The 17,118-nt window shown below is 43.4% G+C and overlaps 1 protein-coding gene across 1 annotated transcript in view; it reads right to left on the bottom strand.

The window, feature by feature from the left end:
- Positions 1 to 4,613: 4,613 nt before the first annotated feature.
- RDH8 (retinol dehydrogenase 8) overlaps positions 4,614 to 17,118 on the bottom strand; it is a 32,366-nt gene continuing 19,861 nt past the window's right edge. The window contains exons 5-6 of the mRNA XM_044282806.1: positions 8,805 to 8,988; positions 4,614 to 5,554 (exon numbers count right to left, since the gene is read on the bottom strand). Coding sequence (XP_044138741.1) covers positions 5,330 to 5,554; positions 8,805 to 8,988 — 409 coding nt within the window. The 3' untranslated portion in view covers positions 4,614 to 5,329. The remainder of the gene's footprint in view (positions 5,555 to 8,804; positions 8,989 to 17,118) is intronic.

Genomic DNA, 17,118 nt, shown 5'->3' on the forward strand with positions numbered 1-17,118 from the left:
ATGGAGTGATGGATCAGATTTCCATCTTTTCTTGGCCATAGGTGCCTTGATTATCAGTACAGTAGGGCACCATGACTGATTCAACGGCGTGTCTGCATCGGCCAATTGTCTAGATATCAGGATGAAATGTCTTCAAGAAAATCTTCGCAAACAAATCAACTTCATTCAGTTGATCACTAAAATTCCTAAATCTCAAATATAAGGAAATCCTATGTTAGGCATCAGCCACTTTATCCATTAGGCTACTTTCACACTTGGGTTCTGGCAGAGGATCTCAATACCGGAATAACACGGATCCGTTTTGATTTTGCACATCATGATTCATCTGTTCCATTAGAATGTGGTTGTGTGAAATCAAAACGGAAAAAAAGGGATCCGTCACCCGTTGACTTTCAATGTATTTAGTGATGTTTTTTTTTTTAGGCTCCTAAGTGACAATTGACTTACATTGTTTTCCGTGCCGGATCAGTTTTTTCAGTTTTTTATGACAGGACACAAAACCGCAGCTTGCAGTGGTTTTGTGTCCGGTCACAAAACGTAATGCTGCCGAAACGGAAGACATCCTGATGCATCCTGAACTGATCTGTTTCCATTAAGAATGCATGAGGACTAAACAGAAATGTTTTTTTCCGGTACTGCTGGATCTCAATACCGTAAAACAGCGGTCCCCAACCGCCGGGCCGCGGCCCAGCACCGGGCCCTGGAAGATGGTTTGCCAGGCCGCGGCGATCAGGGCAGTCTTTAACGCTGTGCTAATGAAGCGCTTCCATTATGGAAGCGCTTCATTAGTACAGAAGGACCAGGAAGCGGTGAAGGATCTGTACTCACCCCTTCCTGGTCCTAGGCTCGGCTATCGGCTGTGCAGGGCTGCGCACAGCGTGAGGTCTCTCTGTGACCTCACACTGTGCGCCGCTATACACAGCCAGCCGAAAGCAGAATGAAGAGGATCGCGATGGTGACTAGGAGCAGGAGAGGTAAGTGTTTATTTTATTTTATTTTATTTGCACTGGGGGCTGATGGCTGACCTCGGGGACATTGGGCAGACATGAGGGGCTAATGGGGGGCTTATGGCTGACATGAGGGGCTAATGGGGGGCTTATGGCTGACATGAGGGGCTAATGGGGGGCTTATGGCTGACATGAGGGGCTAATGGCTGACATGAGGGGCTAATGGGGGGCTTATGGCTGACATGAGGGGCTAATGGGGGCTTATGGCTGACATGAGGGGCTTATGGCTGACATGAGGGGCTAATGGCTGACATGAGGGGCTAATGGGGGGCTTATTGCTGACATGAGGGGCTAATGGGGGGCTTATGGCTGACATGAGGGGCTAATGGGGGGCTTATGGCTGACATGAGGGGCTAATGGGGGGCTTATGGCTGACATGAGGGGCTAATGGGGGCTTATGGCTGACATGAGGGGCTAATGGGGGCTTATGGCTGACATGAGGGGCTAATGGGGGCTTATGGCTGACATGAGGGGCTAATGGGGGCTTATGGCTGACACGAGGGGCTAATGGGGGGCTTATGGCTGACATGAGGGGCTAATGGGGGGCTTATGGCTGACATGAGGGGCTAATGGGGGGCTTATGGCTGACATGAGGGGATAATGGGGGGCTTATGGCTGACATGAGGGGCTAATGGGGGCTTATGGCTGACACGAGGGGCTAATGGGGGGCTTATGGCTGACATGAGGGGCTAATGGGGGTCTGATTGCTGGTCTGACCTGAGGTGTAATTAAAAATATTTTTTTATTATTGTTCTCCTCTAAAACTAGGTGCATCTTATAGGGGCGAAAAATACGGTACAGTGCAGCAGAGACCAGTGCAGCAGAGACCATAGTCAGTTTATATAGTCGTTATATAGTGTTATATATTTTAATATGCACCTTGTGTTTTGTTATGCACGTGAATCAGTCAGCCCCCCCCCACCTCCTAAGCCCCACCCCAGAACCCCCGCCCCCTTCCCCTTCTCCCCCCCCCCCCTCCCCACCTGGTGCCTGGGAAAATTGTCTTGCATGAAACCGGTCCTTGGTGCAAAAAAGGTTGGGGACCACTGCCGTAAAACAACAACGCAAGTGTGAAAGTGCCTACACTTTTGCAAACATTTTTTTTATTGTTCCAATGTCTCTAAAGTAAAAACAAAATAAAGCACATTTTCAAATAGACTACATTAAGAATATCCTACTTTTTGTGTACACAGACCTATATGTCACCATGGTTACAGACTACAAAAATCCCTGTGTAGTCAGATGCTGCAGTCATGTGTTAAAGAGGACCTTTCACTAGTTTAAAAAGTAAAAACTAACTATATCAGTGGGCAGAGCAGCGCCCAGGGGTCCCCCTGCACTTACTAGTATGTCTGGGCGCCGCTCCGTTCGCCCGGTATAGGCTGCGGTGTCTGCAGCTCCTTCTTTTGTTTTTTTTTATTATTTTTTTTTTATTTTTTTATTTATCTTTTCCAATATACAAAAAACAAATACAAATACACGTATGGACCGTCCAAAGGGTCCATTTTACAAAAACATTTTACATTTGTTTAAACATCTACATATATATATATATTTTTTTTTATCCGAATACCACCCACCCCACTGAAGAGAGAGAGAAGAAAAAATAAAAAATAAAAAAAAATAAAAATAAAAAAAAAATTTTCAAACAACTTGGCTCTGGTTCAACCATTTTTTCCAAATTTTATCCAGTTTTTCCTGTCTATCCCTCGATCTCTCCATGCCCTGTTCCAGTCTAATCAAATTATGTACAGCTTCCTGCCACTGTCCTACTGTGGGGGGATCTTTATTTATCCATTTTCGAAGTATCAAAAGTCTAGCCTGAAACAATACCTTATTCAAGACCGACTGTACCTCTCTATTTAACCCAATATGTGCGGTAGCCCCCAGTATACAGACCACCGGATCCTCTGGAACTTGGATACCCAAGAATAATACTATAATCTCTACAATCTCCTTCCAATATCTGATCAATTTTGGGCATCTCCAAAAACAATGTATAAGATCCGCCCTCTCAGCCCTACATTTTGGGCACTTATCCGAGGTTCTAACCCCCATTTTCCTTAACAACCTTCTTTTGTACTGGGCGGAGTTTTTGTATTAGGGTTGTCCCTTGCTGCAGCACTGGCCAATCGTAGCGCACAGCTCATAGCCTGGGAGTCCCAGGCTATGAGCTGTGCGCTGCGATTGGCCAGCGCTGCAGCAAGGGACACGCCTGATACAAAAAATCTGCAGACATCGGAGCCTATACCGGGCGAACGGAGCGGCGCCCAGACATACTAGTAAGTGCAGGGGGACCCCTGGGCGCCGCTCTGCCCACTGATATAGTTAGTTTTTACTTTTTAAACTAGTGAAAGGTCCTCTTTAAGCTGGGCATACACATTCAATAGCTGTTCAGGTGACAGCTATCTCTCCCGTCTTCCTCCTGGCTTTGCCGTTTTCTTCACCGGATGATGTTCCATCATTTGCCTCCCAAGTGAAGTTTGCAGAAGTTTTTATTGTCTCTACATTATTACTAATTACCAATTGTTTTCATTGGTATCATTATGGGGTAAATTATACTTTTTGATCACTTGTTATTGAGTTTTTTCGGTGGTGACTAAGAATAAATCAGCAATTCTGCCATTTTTTTTGCTTAGTTTTTTTACGACGTAGGGAATAATTTACATATTTGTGTAATGCGGGTTGTTATGGTCATGGCGATACCAAACCATTATTTTTTTTAAAAAGCGTATTTTCAATAGAAAAAAGCATATTTTTTAGTTGGAGTTTTTTTTTACTCTTTTTTTTTTTTACCACTTAAGGCCCCTTTCACCTGGGCGAGTATTCAGCGCGGATGCGATGCGTGAGTTGAATCCCGACCCATTCATTTCTATGGGGCTGTTCACATGATCACTTGTGCGTTGCGTAAAAATCGCAGCATGCTCCTCTTTGTGCGTTTTTCACGTAACGCAGGCCCCATAGAAATGAATGGGGTTGCGTGAAAAATCGCAAGCATCCGCAAGCAAGTGCGGATGCAGTGCGATTTTCACGCACGGTTGCTAGGAGACGATCGGGATGGGGACCCGATCATTATTATTTTCCCTTATAACATGGTTATAAGGGAAAATAATAGCATTCTGAATACAGAATGCATAGTAAAATAGCGCTGGAGGGGTTAAAAAAAATATGTAACTCACCTTAATCCACTTGATCGCGCAGCCGGCATCTCCTTCTGTCTTCATCTTAGCTGTGTGCAGGAACAGGACCTGTGGTGACGTCACTCTGGTCATCACATGGTCCATCACATGATCCATCACGATAGTAAAAGATCATGTGATGGAATGGACCATGTGATGACCGGAGTGACGTCACCACAGGTCCTGTTCCTGCACACAGCTAAGATGAAGACAGAAGGAGATGCCGGCTGCGTGATCAAGTGGATTAAGGTGAGTTAAATTATTATTTTTATTTTTAACCCCTCTAGTGCTATTTTACTATGTATTCTGTATTCAGAATGCTATTATTTTCCCTTATAACCATGTTATAAGGGAAAATAATACAATCTACAGAACACCGATCCCAAGCCCGAACTTCACATGCGCTATTTTTCTCAAGGGGACTATAACAGGCAATATTTTGACTGATTTTAAAATACAATGCTCTATCCCTATAGTGCATTGCATTTTAATGTCAGTGCTGGAAAACACTCAAGGCAGGCTTGGGGCCTATACCAGGCCCCAACCAGCCTTTACTCAAATTGGCACCCCGCAATCGCATTTGCCGGGTGCAGATAAGAGACATAGGGAGTCCGCTCCCTCTGTCACCGCTTACATGCGGTGGGCTGCCATTGCCCATGGCAATGTTCAGGGTTAAACAGCCCGGATCGGCGCTCCTGCCAGTCCGGGCTGTTAGAGCAGGAGCGCGGCTCTCATGTTAGACTGGGACGCCGTGATAAGGCAGCCCAGTCTAAGGCCCCTTAGTGACTGCTGTAAAAAGGCGTATTGGTGGTCACTAAGGGGTTAAGGGTCCTTATGAGAGTGCCGTCTTGTTTTTAACTTAATGCTTTTCTCGACCAACTGCCTGTAGAGAAGGCATATGGAAGGGAGTAACACATGATTACAGCATCTGACTACACATGGTAGTCTGTTTCCATGGAAACATATAGATATGCATAGAAGCTGTAGATGCAAACCAGTAGGATAGTGTTAATCAAGACTTATTTGCTAAGTTGTTTTTATCTTTATGTTCATTTTAGATGCATTAGAGCAAAAAAACTTAAATTGTTTGCAAAAGCATCTGTACCATTTATATGCTGAACTGTAGGCTGACATTCTCATTCTTCAGACTGGCATGACTCTCCGGCGAAAACAGTTGCAGGTGATACATTTCAAGAAGTTGAGGCTGCAATGAAAGAGGGAGCCATAGTTGAAGATCATATTGTAGAAGGTCCTGACGGAGAGGTTTCCACTGTTGTCTGCATATTTCAGAGCAGTGAGTGGGGTGTAGAGAGGATTCGTCTGCCGACGCAAGACCGGCTGCTCCATGCCTATCACCTTCACCGTGGCCTACACGAAATGAGAAGATGAAGTTAGAACTGTTAAAGCTGCTCTCAATCAGAGCCAAATGCGTTTGCTCTACTTCTTCATATTAGTAGTTTATTCCTAGGATTTTATATGCATGGAGGATCAAAGCAGTTCTCATTAAAGGGGTTCTGCACTTTGTTTAAACTGATTTTTTATCCTCTGGATAGATCATCAGCATCTGATCGGCGGGGGTCTGACACCCGGGACTCCCGCCGATCAGCTGTTTGAGAAGGCAGCGGCGATCCAGGAGCGCTGCGGCCTTCTCACTGTTTAGCACAGGCCCCGTGACGTCACGACTAGTATCACTGGCCTGGGCGCGGCTAAGCTCTGTTCCCTTGAATGTAGCTTAGCCCCGCCCAGGCCAGTGATACAAGTCGTGACGTCACTCGGCCAGCGGTAAACAGTGAGAAGGCCGCGGCGCTGCTGGAGCGCCGCTGCCTTCTCAAACAGCTGATCGGCGGGGGTCCCGGGTGTCGGATCCCCGCCGATCAGATGCTGATGAGTGCCGATCAGTTTAAACAAAGTGCAGAACCCCTTTAAGCAGTTTATAATTACATCAGAGGGGGCATCCCCCCTTACACAGTTACTAAATCCTGTTTTCATCCAGAAAAAAAAAAAAAAAAAAAAAAAAAAACACAAAGATCTCTAGAGACCATTGATTCTTAAATTTTTATATTAATTTTTTAACTGTAATATTGAACTGCAACTCTTTGCCACCTTTGGCACCATCAATCTATGCACCTATATAGTTGGTGCAGGGGTGGACTGGCCATAGACCCTGCATGGAATTTTCCCGATGCCCATAGGTCCACACAAGCCCTCCTCACTGCCGCTGGCCGGGTACATACTACTGGGGGCACTATAGAGGTCATTATTAGACGAAGTCTAGGCAGCATGCTGAAGGTAGGCCTTGCTTGGTGCTGTAGCCCACATCTCACCTTCTGTGCCCCCTGCTCCAATTTAGCAGCTATTGAGGGTCACCACGCTGTATATTTATAATCCTTACTGCAGGTCAACTTTCGTCTCATCTACCAATAGAACATTTTCCCAAAAGTATTGTGGAACGTCTTAGGTAAGGATGGGCTGCAATGTTATGGGAAGTGTGGTAGAAGGGGCACTATGGTTTGGGGTGGTTTTGCTGCCTCTGGGCCTGATCACCTTGTGATCCTTGAGGAAACAATTAATTCTAAGGTGTAACACAACATTTTAGAGGCAAATGTAAAGACGGCCATCCATGACCTCAAGCTGAAGAGACTTTGGGTGGTGAAGGCAGACAATGACCTAAAACACACAAGTAAATCAACTAACAAATGGTTGAAAAAGATTTTTGTTTTGGAATGTCAGAATCCTGAAATTCTGTGGCCTGACCTGAAGAAGGCCAATCTGTAGAGAAAAAGGCATGGATCGCACGTCCACATGCCATGCATTGATCTATTGCTTCTCAGCAAGTACATAAGGCACTTTGTGTACGTTTTGATCAAAATGCATAGGCTCACTTGCCACGTAAAGGTGACCTCTTTCGGGACGGTCACTACTCTAATTTTGTGCAGAGCCACATGGCGACTGCCGCCGCTACACAACACCTGGGAGCGTGAGACCCAGCAGCTCCATAACACCCCTGCTGTCAGGTTAAGCCTTGTCATGCAAGAACAGCCGCCATGCCGAACTGCCCCATGTGGACAGATCTCAAAATTTCACTTTTCCATTTGGTCTCAAAAACCAGTAGGCATTAACCCTTATCTCCTGTTAATTAACCCTACTCTAAATTGGGACACCGCTATACAACGACCACAAAAGGAACAGCAACTGTTGTTGCTGTGGTGTTGTGCCTGTGAGTTGGTGGGGCCCAGTGCACTAAATTAGAGTAGGAACCCACTCAACAGAGGCCACCTTGACGTGCTGAGTAGGCCTATGCATTTTGATCAAAACATATCCAAAGTGCCCCATGTACATGTTTATGAATTGTGTGGAGAAACAACAGATTAACGTGTGGCATGTGGAAGTGCGATCCGAGTCTTTTTTCTTCAGGCAAGATCTGAAGAGAGGGCCGTGCACACAAGACATCCCAGAAATGCTGATGAACTGAAACAAATTTGCAGGGAGGAACGGTCCAAAAGTCCTCGACATTGTGTAAACCTTATTTGCAGCTACAGGAAATGTTTGATGGTGATTGCTGTCAATGGGGGATCTACAAATTATTTAATTCAAGGGTTCACAGATTGTTTCTCCCGTCAGTGTAGATGTTTACTCAGATCAGCTATCCGGGTATTTCCAAAGCATGACCACACATTCCAACAAACAACACATTTTGACTGTATGAAGGTTTGTGTTCTTAGGCTACTTTCACGCTAGCGGCACAGACCTCCGGCAGGCTGTTCCATCGGGTGAACAGCCTGTCGGATCCGTCCTGCCGCTAGTGACTGTGGGGGCGGAGTTTTGGCGGAGGCACGGCAGCGCACGGCCTCCCACCGTGCGCTGCCTAGCCTCCGCCGGAACTCTTCCCCGCCCCCCATTATAGTCAATGGGGATGGAGCGGCAGTCCGGGGGCACACAGTCACTAGCGGCAGGACCCGACGGAACAGCCTGCCGGAGGATTAATTGTATTTTTCAGTGACACCATGTTGTGGTACATTTAATTTATTGATTAACTTTTACTCATGAATTTTTGGAGCTGGGTGGAGAAAACCCTAGCCCCTCTTTTTACTATTTTTTGGGGTGCTAGTATTATGCCTGTATGTGGTACACTAGCAGTATTAGGCATACATATGCCACGCCTGAAGGCCTTTCTTAAGCCTCTACTACGATGCCACCCCATGGGGACTTCATGATCCCAGAACACGAGTGCCAATAGAGTGATAGCAGGTTGCCATCAAGAGTTAAATGACCTGGATCAAAGTAATCTCCAATCCTCATCATGAAGCCAGAGATCATCTGAGTCTGACATATTACTCCTGCCTCTGATGCATACATATGTGCCCACGCCATACCCAGGGTGCCAGTGTACAACGAGTTAAACATTTGCAGAGCAGGAAGTGGCTAACCACAGGTACAGTACAGTTGGTGTGGATTAAGCTAAATATTTCAACTTTTGAGGTCACGTCTCGAAAATGAAACAAGCCTCTAACTCAAACATTCAACTAACAAATTCTTACAAGATGAACTTAAGGGACACATTTTGGTTAAGGGGTAAACTGTGATGTGGCACACAATGACCAGAAGGAATAGTACTTACCTTTGCCACGGCATCTGGTGTCTGCCCCAAGGTGACAAAGATCTCATGTGCGCTAGGGAGGTAAACCTCCTTAAAGTATCTTATGGTCTCAGCGTCAGCACCTGGAAAGTCTGAGCGAGCCACTTCCTCCATCAGCTTCATCTCAAACTCTGTGTTGACTGGTCCAGGCTCAATTAAAGAAACACTGCACATAAAGAGCATGGATTACATCATCACTGTGTCCTACAGAAACAAGACCTATGTCCACCATTGTACTGTTTATCTAGAGATATCATCTTAATAACAGTTCAATTACTTTTTTTAATACATTGTACTGCTTATCTTGTACTGAATTACTGCCTATATTATACTACAGAGCTGTATTCAGAGTTCTGCAGCCAACAAGCTTGTCAACAGCACATTCCAAACAAATGTCTGTAAACCAGAACAGAGAGCATCATAATTTATATCACGCTGGTGCCACTTAAATCTAATACAAACCGGATTCCCAAAAAGTTGGGACACTAAACAAATTGTGAATAAAAACTGAATGCAATGATGTGGAGATGGCAAATGTCAATATTTTATTTGTAATAGAACGTAGATGACAGATCAAACGTTTAATCCGAGTAAATGTATCATTTTAAAGGAAAAATACGTTGATTCAAATTTTCACGGTGTCAACAAATCCCCAAAAAGTTGGGACAAAGTAGCAATAAGAGGCTGGAAAAAGTAAATTTGAGCATAACGAAGAGCTGGAAGACCAATTAACACTAATTAGGTCAATTGGCAACATGATTGGGTATAAAAAGAGCTTCTCAGAGTGGCAGTGTCTCTCAGAAGCCAAGATGGGTAGAGGATCACCAATTCCCACAATGTTGCGCAGAAAGATAATGGAGCAATATCAGAAAGGTGTTACCCAGCGAAAAATTGCAAAGACTTTGCATCTATCATCATCAACTGTGCATAACATCATCCGAAGATTCAGAGAATCTGGAACAATCTCTGTGCGTAAGGGTCAAGGCCGTAAAACCATACTGGATGCCCGTGATCTCCGGGCCCTTAAACGACACTGCACCACAAACAGGAATGCTACTGTAAAGGAAATCACAGAATGGGCTCAGGAATACTTCCAGAAACCATTGTCAGTGAACACAATCCACCGTGCCATCCGCCGTTGCCAGCTGAAACTCTACAGTGCAAAGAAGAAGCCATTTCTAAGCAAGATCCACAAGCTCGGGCGTTTTCACTGGGCCAGGGATCATTTAAAATGGAGTGTGGCAAAATGGAAGACTGTTCTGTGGTCAGACGAGTCACGATTCAAAGTTCTTTTTGGAAATCTGGGACGCCATGTTTTCCGGACCAAAGAGGACAAGGACAACCCAAGTTGTTATCAACGCTCAGTTCAGAAGCCTGCATCTCTGATGGTATGGGGTTGCATGAGTGCGTGTGGCATGGGCAGCTTGCATGTCTGGAAAGGCACCATCAATGCAGAAAAATATATTCAGGTTCTAGAACAACATATGCTCCCATCCAGACGTCATCTCTTTCAGGGAAGACCCTGCATTTTTCAACAAGATAATGCCAGACCACATTCTGCATCAATCACAACATCATGGCTGCGTAGGAGAAGGATCCGGGTACTGAAATGGCCAGTCTGCAGTCCAGATCTTTCACCTATAGAGAACATTTGGCACATCATAAAGAGGAAGGTGCAACAAAGAAGGCCCAAGACGATTGAACAGTTAGAGGCTTGTATTAGACAAGAATGGGAGAGCATTCCTATTTCTAAACTTGAGAAACTGGTCTCCTCGGTCCCCAGACGTCTGTTGAGTGTTGTAAGAAGAAGGGGAGATGCCACACAGTGGTGAAAATGGCCTTGTCCCAACTTTTTGGGGATTTGTTGACACCATGAAATTCTGATTCAACATATTTTTCCCTTAAAATGGTACATTTTCTCAGTTTAAACTTTTGTTCCGTGATTTATGTTCTATTCTGAATAAAATATTAGAAGTTGGCACCTCCACATCATTGCATTCAGTTTTTATTCACGATTTGTAGTGTCCAAACTTTTTGGGAATCCGGTTTGTACTATATTTTTCCTACTATACTATAATACTGCCCCTATGTACATGACTATAACTACTATAATACTGTATGCTATGTACATTAACATAACTACTATAATACTGCCTCCTATGTACAAGAATATAACTACTATAATACTACCTCCTATGTACAAGAATATAACTACTATAATACTGCTCCTATGTACAAGAATATAACTACTACAATACTGCCTCCTATGTACAAGACTATAACTACTATAATACTGCCTCCTATGTACAAGAATATAACTACTATAATACTGCCTCCTATGTACAAGAATATAACTACTATAATACTGCCTCCTATGTACAAGAATATAACTACTACAATACTGCTCCTATGTACAAGAATATAACTACTACAATACTGCTCCTATGTACAAGAATATAATTACTATAATACTGTTCCTATGTACAAGAATATAACTACTATAATACTGTCTCCTATGTACAAGAATATAACTACTATAATACTGCTCCTATGTACAAGTATATAACTACTATAATACTGCTCCTATGTACAAGAATATAACTACTATAATACTGCTCCTATGTACAAGAATATAACTACTATAATATTGCTCCTATGTACCAGAATATAACTACTATAATACTGCCTCCTATGTACAAGAATATAACTACTATAATACTGCCTCCTATGTACAAGAATATAACTACTATAATACTGCCTCCTATGTACAAGAATATAACTACTATAACACTGCTCCTATGTACAAGAATATAACTACTATAATACTGCTCCTATGTACAAGAATATAACTACTATAATACTGATCCTATGTACAAGAATATAACTACTATAATACTGCTCCTATGTACAACAATATAACTACTATAATACTGCTCCTATGTACAAGAATATAACTACTATAATACTGCCTCCTATGTACAAGAATATAACTACTATAACACTGCTCCTATGTACAAGTATATAACTACTATAATACTGCTCCTATGTACAAGAATATAACTACTATAATACTGCTCCTATGTACAAGAATATAACTACTATAATATTGCTCCTATGTACCAGAATATAACTACTATAATACTGCCTCCTATGTACAAGACTATAACTACTATAACACTGCTCCTATGTACAAGAATATAACTACTATAATACTGCCTCCTATGTACAAGAATATAACTACTATAATACTGCTCCTATGTACAAGAATATAACTACTATAATATTGCTCCTATGTACCAGAATATAACTACTATAATGCTGCTCCTATGTACAAGACTATAACTACTATAATACTGCTCCTATGTACAAGACTATAACTACTATAACACTGCTCCTATGTACAAGACTATAACTACTATAATACTGCTCCTATGTACAAGAATATAACTACTATAATACTGCTCCTATGTACAAGACTATAACTACTATAATACTGCTCCTATGTACAAGAATATAACTACTATAATACTGCCTCCTATGTACAAGAATATAACTGAAAGGGGTTGACTTCAGTCATATCATCCATGAAATCACACCACAGTGACCATTAGGATGAATTTTATACTCTCCTAGTCCTAGACGAAGGGATTTTGAAGATGGTTGACTGAAATTAGAAGCAAGAAAGAATAGACTATTTATTAAAGGGGTTGTCAGAGTTCAGGGCTGAACCCGGATGTTATCTCCCCTTCACGCCTTTACCATGTAGTGGTCAGGTACAGGCAAGTTCTAGCTTTGTCAGAGATTGTCATGTACTATATGATGTCTGAATTTCAGTTTTTACATTAATCATGGGATAACCCCTTTAAGGCGACCTATTTCTAAGTGCCTTATTAAGGTATTCTTAGTTAATGGCGGGATCTCAAAATTCATTGCAGCAATCGCTAGATTTATATCAAGCTCGCAGCTCGGCGTGGGGTGTCATTTCTGCTGCAGTTCTCTCCCTATCACAGCTAAGGAGGCAGTTGAAGGATGAAACTGAGCATATGCGGCCATCTCAGTGAGCAGGACAAATAAAAAAATAAACAGCAGGTGGCGCTATACAGATACATTTTATTGAATAACTCAGTGACTATACTAAATTTTTAATTACATGCAGTTACAAAAGTATTCAGATCCACATGCTGGTTTGAAAACTGCTGAATATTTTTCATGAGGCAACCCTTTTAATAATAGCCCAGCCTTTGTTTCTTACCACCTCAGCCCCCCTAGCTGAAACCCCCTTCATGACCAGACCACTTTTTACAATTCTGCACTACACTACTTTCACCGTTTATTGCTCGGTCATACAACTTACCACCCAAATGAATTTTACCTCCTTTTCTTCTCACTAATAGAGCTTTCATTTGGTGGTATTTCATTGCTGCTGACATTTTTACTTTTTTTGTTATTAATCGAAATTTACCGAAACTTTTTAAAAAAATGAAATTTTTCACTTTCAGTTGTAATTTTTTTTTTAAAAAACTACATTTCTATATACATTTTTCTCTAAATTTATTGTTCTACATGTCTTTGATAAAAAAAAAATGTTTGGGTAAAAAAAATAAATGGTTTGGGTAAAAGTTATAGCGTTTACAAACTATGGTACAAAAATGTGAATTTCCGCTTTTTGAAGCAGCTCTGACTTTCTGAGCACCTGTCATGTTTCCTGAGGTTCTACAATGCCCAGACAGTAGAAACACCCCACAAATGACCCCATTTCGGAAAGTAGACACCCTAAGGTATTCGCTGATGGGCATAGTGAGTTCATAGAACGTTTTATTTTTTGTCACAAGTTAGCGGAAAATGAGGATTTTTTTTATTTTATTTTTTCCTTACAAAGTCTCATATTCCACTAACTTGTGACAAAAAAAATAAAAACTTCCATGAACTCACTATGCCCATCACAAAATACCTTGGGGTGTCTTCTTTCCAAAATGGGGTCACTTGTGGTGTAGTTATACTGCCCTGGCATTTTAGGGGCCCTAATGCGTGAGAAGTAGTTTGAAATCAAAATGTGTAAAAAATGCCCTGTGAAATCCTAAAGGTGCTCTTTAGAATTTGGGCCCCTTTGCCCACCTAGGCTGCAAAAAAGTGTCACACATGTTGTATCGCTGTACTCAGGAGAAGTTGGGCAATGTGTTTTGGGGTGTCTTTTTACACATGCCCATGCTGGGTGAGATAAATATCTCTGTCAAATGACAACTTTGTATAAAAAAATGGGAAAAGTTGTCTTTTAGAGAGATATTTCTCTCACCCAGCATGGGTATATGTAAAAAGACACCCCAAAACACATTGCCCTACTTCTCCTGAGTACGGCGATACCACATGTGTGACACTTTTTTGCAGCCTAGATGTGCAAAGGGGCCCAAATTCCTTTTAGGAGGGCATTTTTAGACATTTGGATCCCAGATTTCTTCTCACGCTTTAGGGCCCCTAAAATGCCAGGGCAGTATAAATACCTCACATGTGACCCCATTTTGGAAAGAAGACACCCCAAGGTATTCAATGAGGGGCATGGCGAGTTCATAGAAGATTTTTTTTTTGTGCACAAGTTAGCGGAAATTGATTTTATTTTGTTTTTTCTCACAAAGTCTCCCTTTCCGCTAACTTGGGACAAAAAGTTCAATCTTTCATGGACTCAATATGCCCCTCAGAGAATACCTTGGGGTGTCTTCTTTCCGAAATGGGGTCACATGTGGGGTATTTATACTGCCCTGGCATTTTTGGGGCCCTAAAGCGTGAGAAGAAGTCTGGAATATAAATGTCTAAAAAATGTTACGCATTTGGATTCCGTGAGGGGTATGGGGAGTTCATGTGAGATTTTATTTTCTGACACAAGTTAGTGGAATATGAGACTTTGTAAGAAAAAACAAAAAAATGTCTAAATGGAGCCTTACAGGGGGGTGATCAATGACAGGGGGGTGATCAGGGAGTCTATATGGGGTGATCACCACCCTGTCATTGATCACCCCCCGGTAAGGCTCCATTCAGACGTCCGTATGTGTTTTGCGGATCCGCGGTGTCCGTGTTTTGCGGATCCGCAAAACACATACGGACATCTGAATGGAGCCTTACAGGGGGGTGATCAATGACAGGGGGGTGATCACCCCATATAGACTCCCTGATCACCCCCCTGTCATTGATCACCCCCTGTAAGGCTCCATTCAGACGTCTGTATGTGTTTTGCGGATCCGATCCATGGATCCGTGGATCCGTAAAACACATACGGACGTCTGAATGGAGCCTTACAGGGGGGTGATCAATGACAGGGGGGTGATCAATGACAGGGGGGTGATCAGGGAGTCTATATGGGATGATCACCCCCCTGTAATTGATCACCCCCCTGTAAGGCTCCATTCAGACGTCCGTATGTGTTTTGTGGATCCGATCCATGGATCCGTGGATCCGTAAAGCACATACGGACGTCTGAATGGAGCCTTACAGGGGGGTGATCATCCCATATAGACTCCCTGATCACCCCCCTGTAAGGCTCCATTCAGACGTCCGTATGTGTTTTGCTGATCCGATCCATGGATCCGTAGATCCGTAAAACACATACGGACGTCTGAATGGAGCCTTACAGGGGGGTGATCAATGACAGGGGGGTGATCAGGGAGTCTATATGGGGTGATCAGGGGTTAATAAGTGACAGGGGGGGGTGTAGTGTAGTGTGGTGCTTGGTGCTACTTATTACAGAGCTGCCTGTGTCCTCTGGTGGTCGATCCAAGCAAAAGGGACCACCAGAGGACCAGGTAGCAGGTATATTAGACGCTGTTATCAAAACAGCGTCTAATATACCTGTTATGGGTTAAAAAAAAATCGCATCTACAGCCTGCCAGCGAACGATCGCCGATGGCAGGCTGTAGATCCACTCTCTTACCTGCCAATCCTGTGAATGAGCGCGCCTGTGTGCGCGCATTCACAGGAAGTCTCGTAATATGACACGTACTGTAGATGCGTGACTCTGCCTGAGACAGCCGCCTCCGGACCGCGATCCTGAGGCGGTTAAAGGGTTTCTACCACCAGAAATACAGTTATGTAGCTGACTGATATTAGCGATGCACTAATGTCAGCACTACATAACAGTGTGTTTCTGACATTTGTCCCTGCAGCCGTTTTTGTAAAAAAAGCACTTTTATAATATGCTAATGAGCCTCTAGGTGCTATGTGGGTGTAAAATCAGCACCTAGAGGCTCCGTCTACTCACCCTTTATCCCGCCCAGGTCCCCTGTTCTGCCCGCCCCGCTCCTCTTGATTGATGTCACTGTTCCCTGCATCGCAGACGAAATCCCGCGCCTGCGCCGTTCACTTCTGTATTCGGCGCAGGTGCAGCGAGTGAATGATGCCCTTCTGGTGCCGGATTCCGCGGGATTTTGTCAACGATGCGGTGGACCGTGGCATCAATCAAGAGGAGCGGGGCGGGCAGAACAGGGGACCTGGGCAGGATAAAGCGTGAGTGGACGGAGCCTCTAGGTGCTGATTTTACGCCCACATAGCACCTAGAGGCTCATTAGCATATTTACAAAAACGGCTGCAGGGACAAATGTTAGAAACACACTGTTATGTAGTGCTGACATTAGTGCATCGCTAATGTCAGTCAGCTACATAACGGTATTTCTGGTGGTAGAAGCCCTAGAAAACCCATTTTGAATTACCGTACCCTTTTAGGAAATTCTGAGTTAATAGAGGGGAGTCTCCAATTCAGGACTTTGATATGCAGACTGGATCAGAGTGGACTCTGCATTCATTATATGATCAGCCTATTGATTTTAATGCGGTGTAATGCTTAGTCTCTCCTGCGGTGGTGCTGTAGGCAAGTTAAACACCTACCAGGTTCCTTCAGAGATTATAGCTCAGGGCTGGCCAACCTGCGGCTCTCCAGCTGTTGTAAAAATTCCCACCATGCCCTGCTGTAGGCTGATAGCTGTAGGCTGTCTGGGCATGCTGGGAGTTGTAGTTTATAAAGTACTCAGGCTACACTGTGATTGGCTGCTATGGACAACAAGGACAGTTTCTGTTATTTTTCATAAATAAGGCCCACCACTACCTTGAATCACCTTTTATTATATGGCACCAATTAAAATCAATGTCAGTATAATTTAGGGTTATGTTGAGGTCTACATACTTTCCACTCTTGTCAATAGAAAGAGATTCTCCTGCCTGTATGACATCCATATGCCCTTATGGGATTGACTAGTGTTGGACTGGCCCAACAAGAGTACCAGATTCTGATACCATAGTGGCCTTCAAAGGTCCA

This window comes from Bufo gargarizans, chromosome 2 (genome assembly GCF_014858855.1).
Source record: "Bufo gargarizans isolate SCDJY-AF-19 chromosome 2, ASM1485885v1, whole genome shotgun sequence".
In the NCBI taxonomy this organism is placed as follows: Eukaryota; Metazoa; Chordata; class Amphibia; order Anura; family Bufonidae; genus Bufo; species Bufo gargarizans.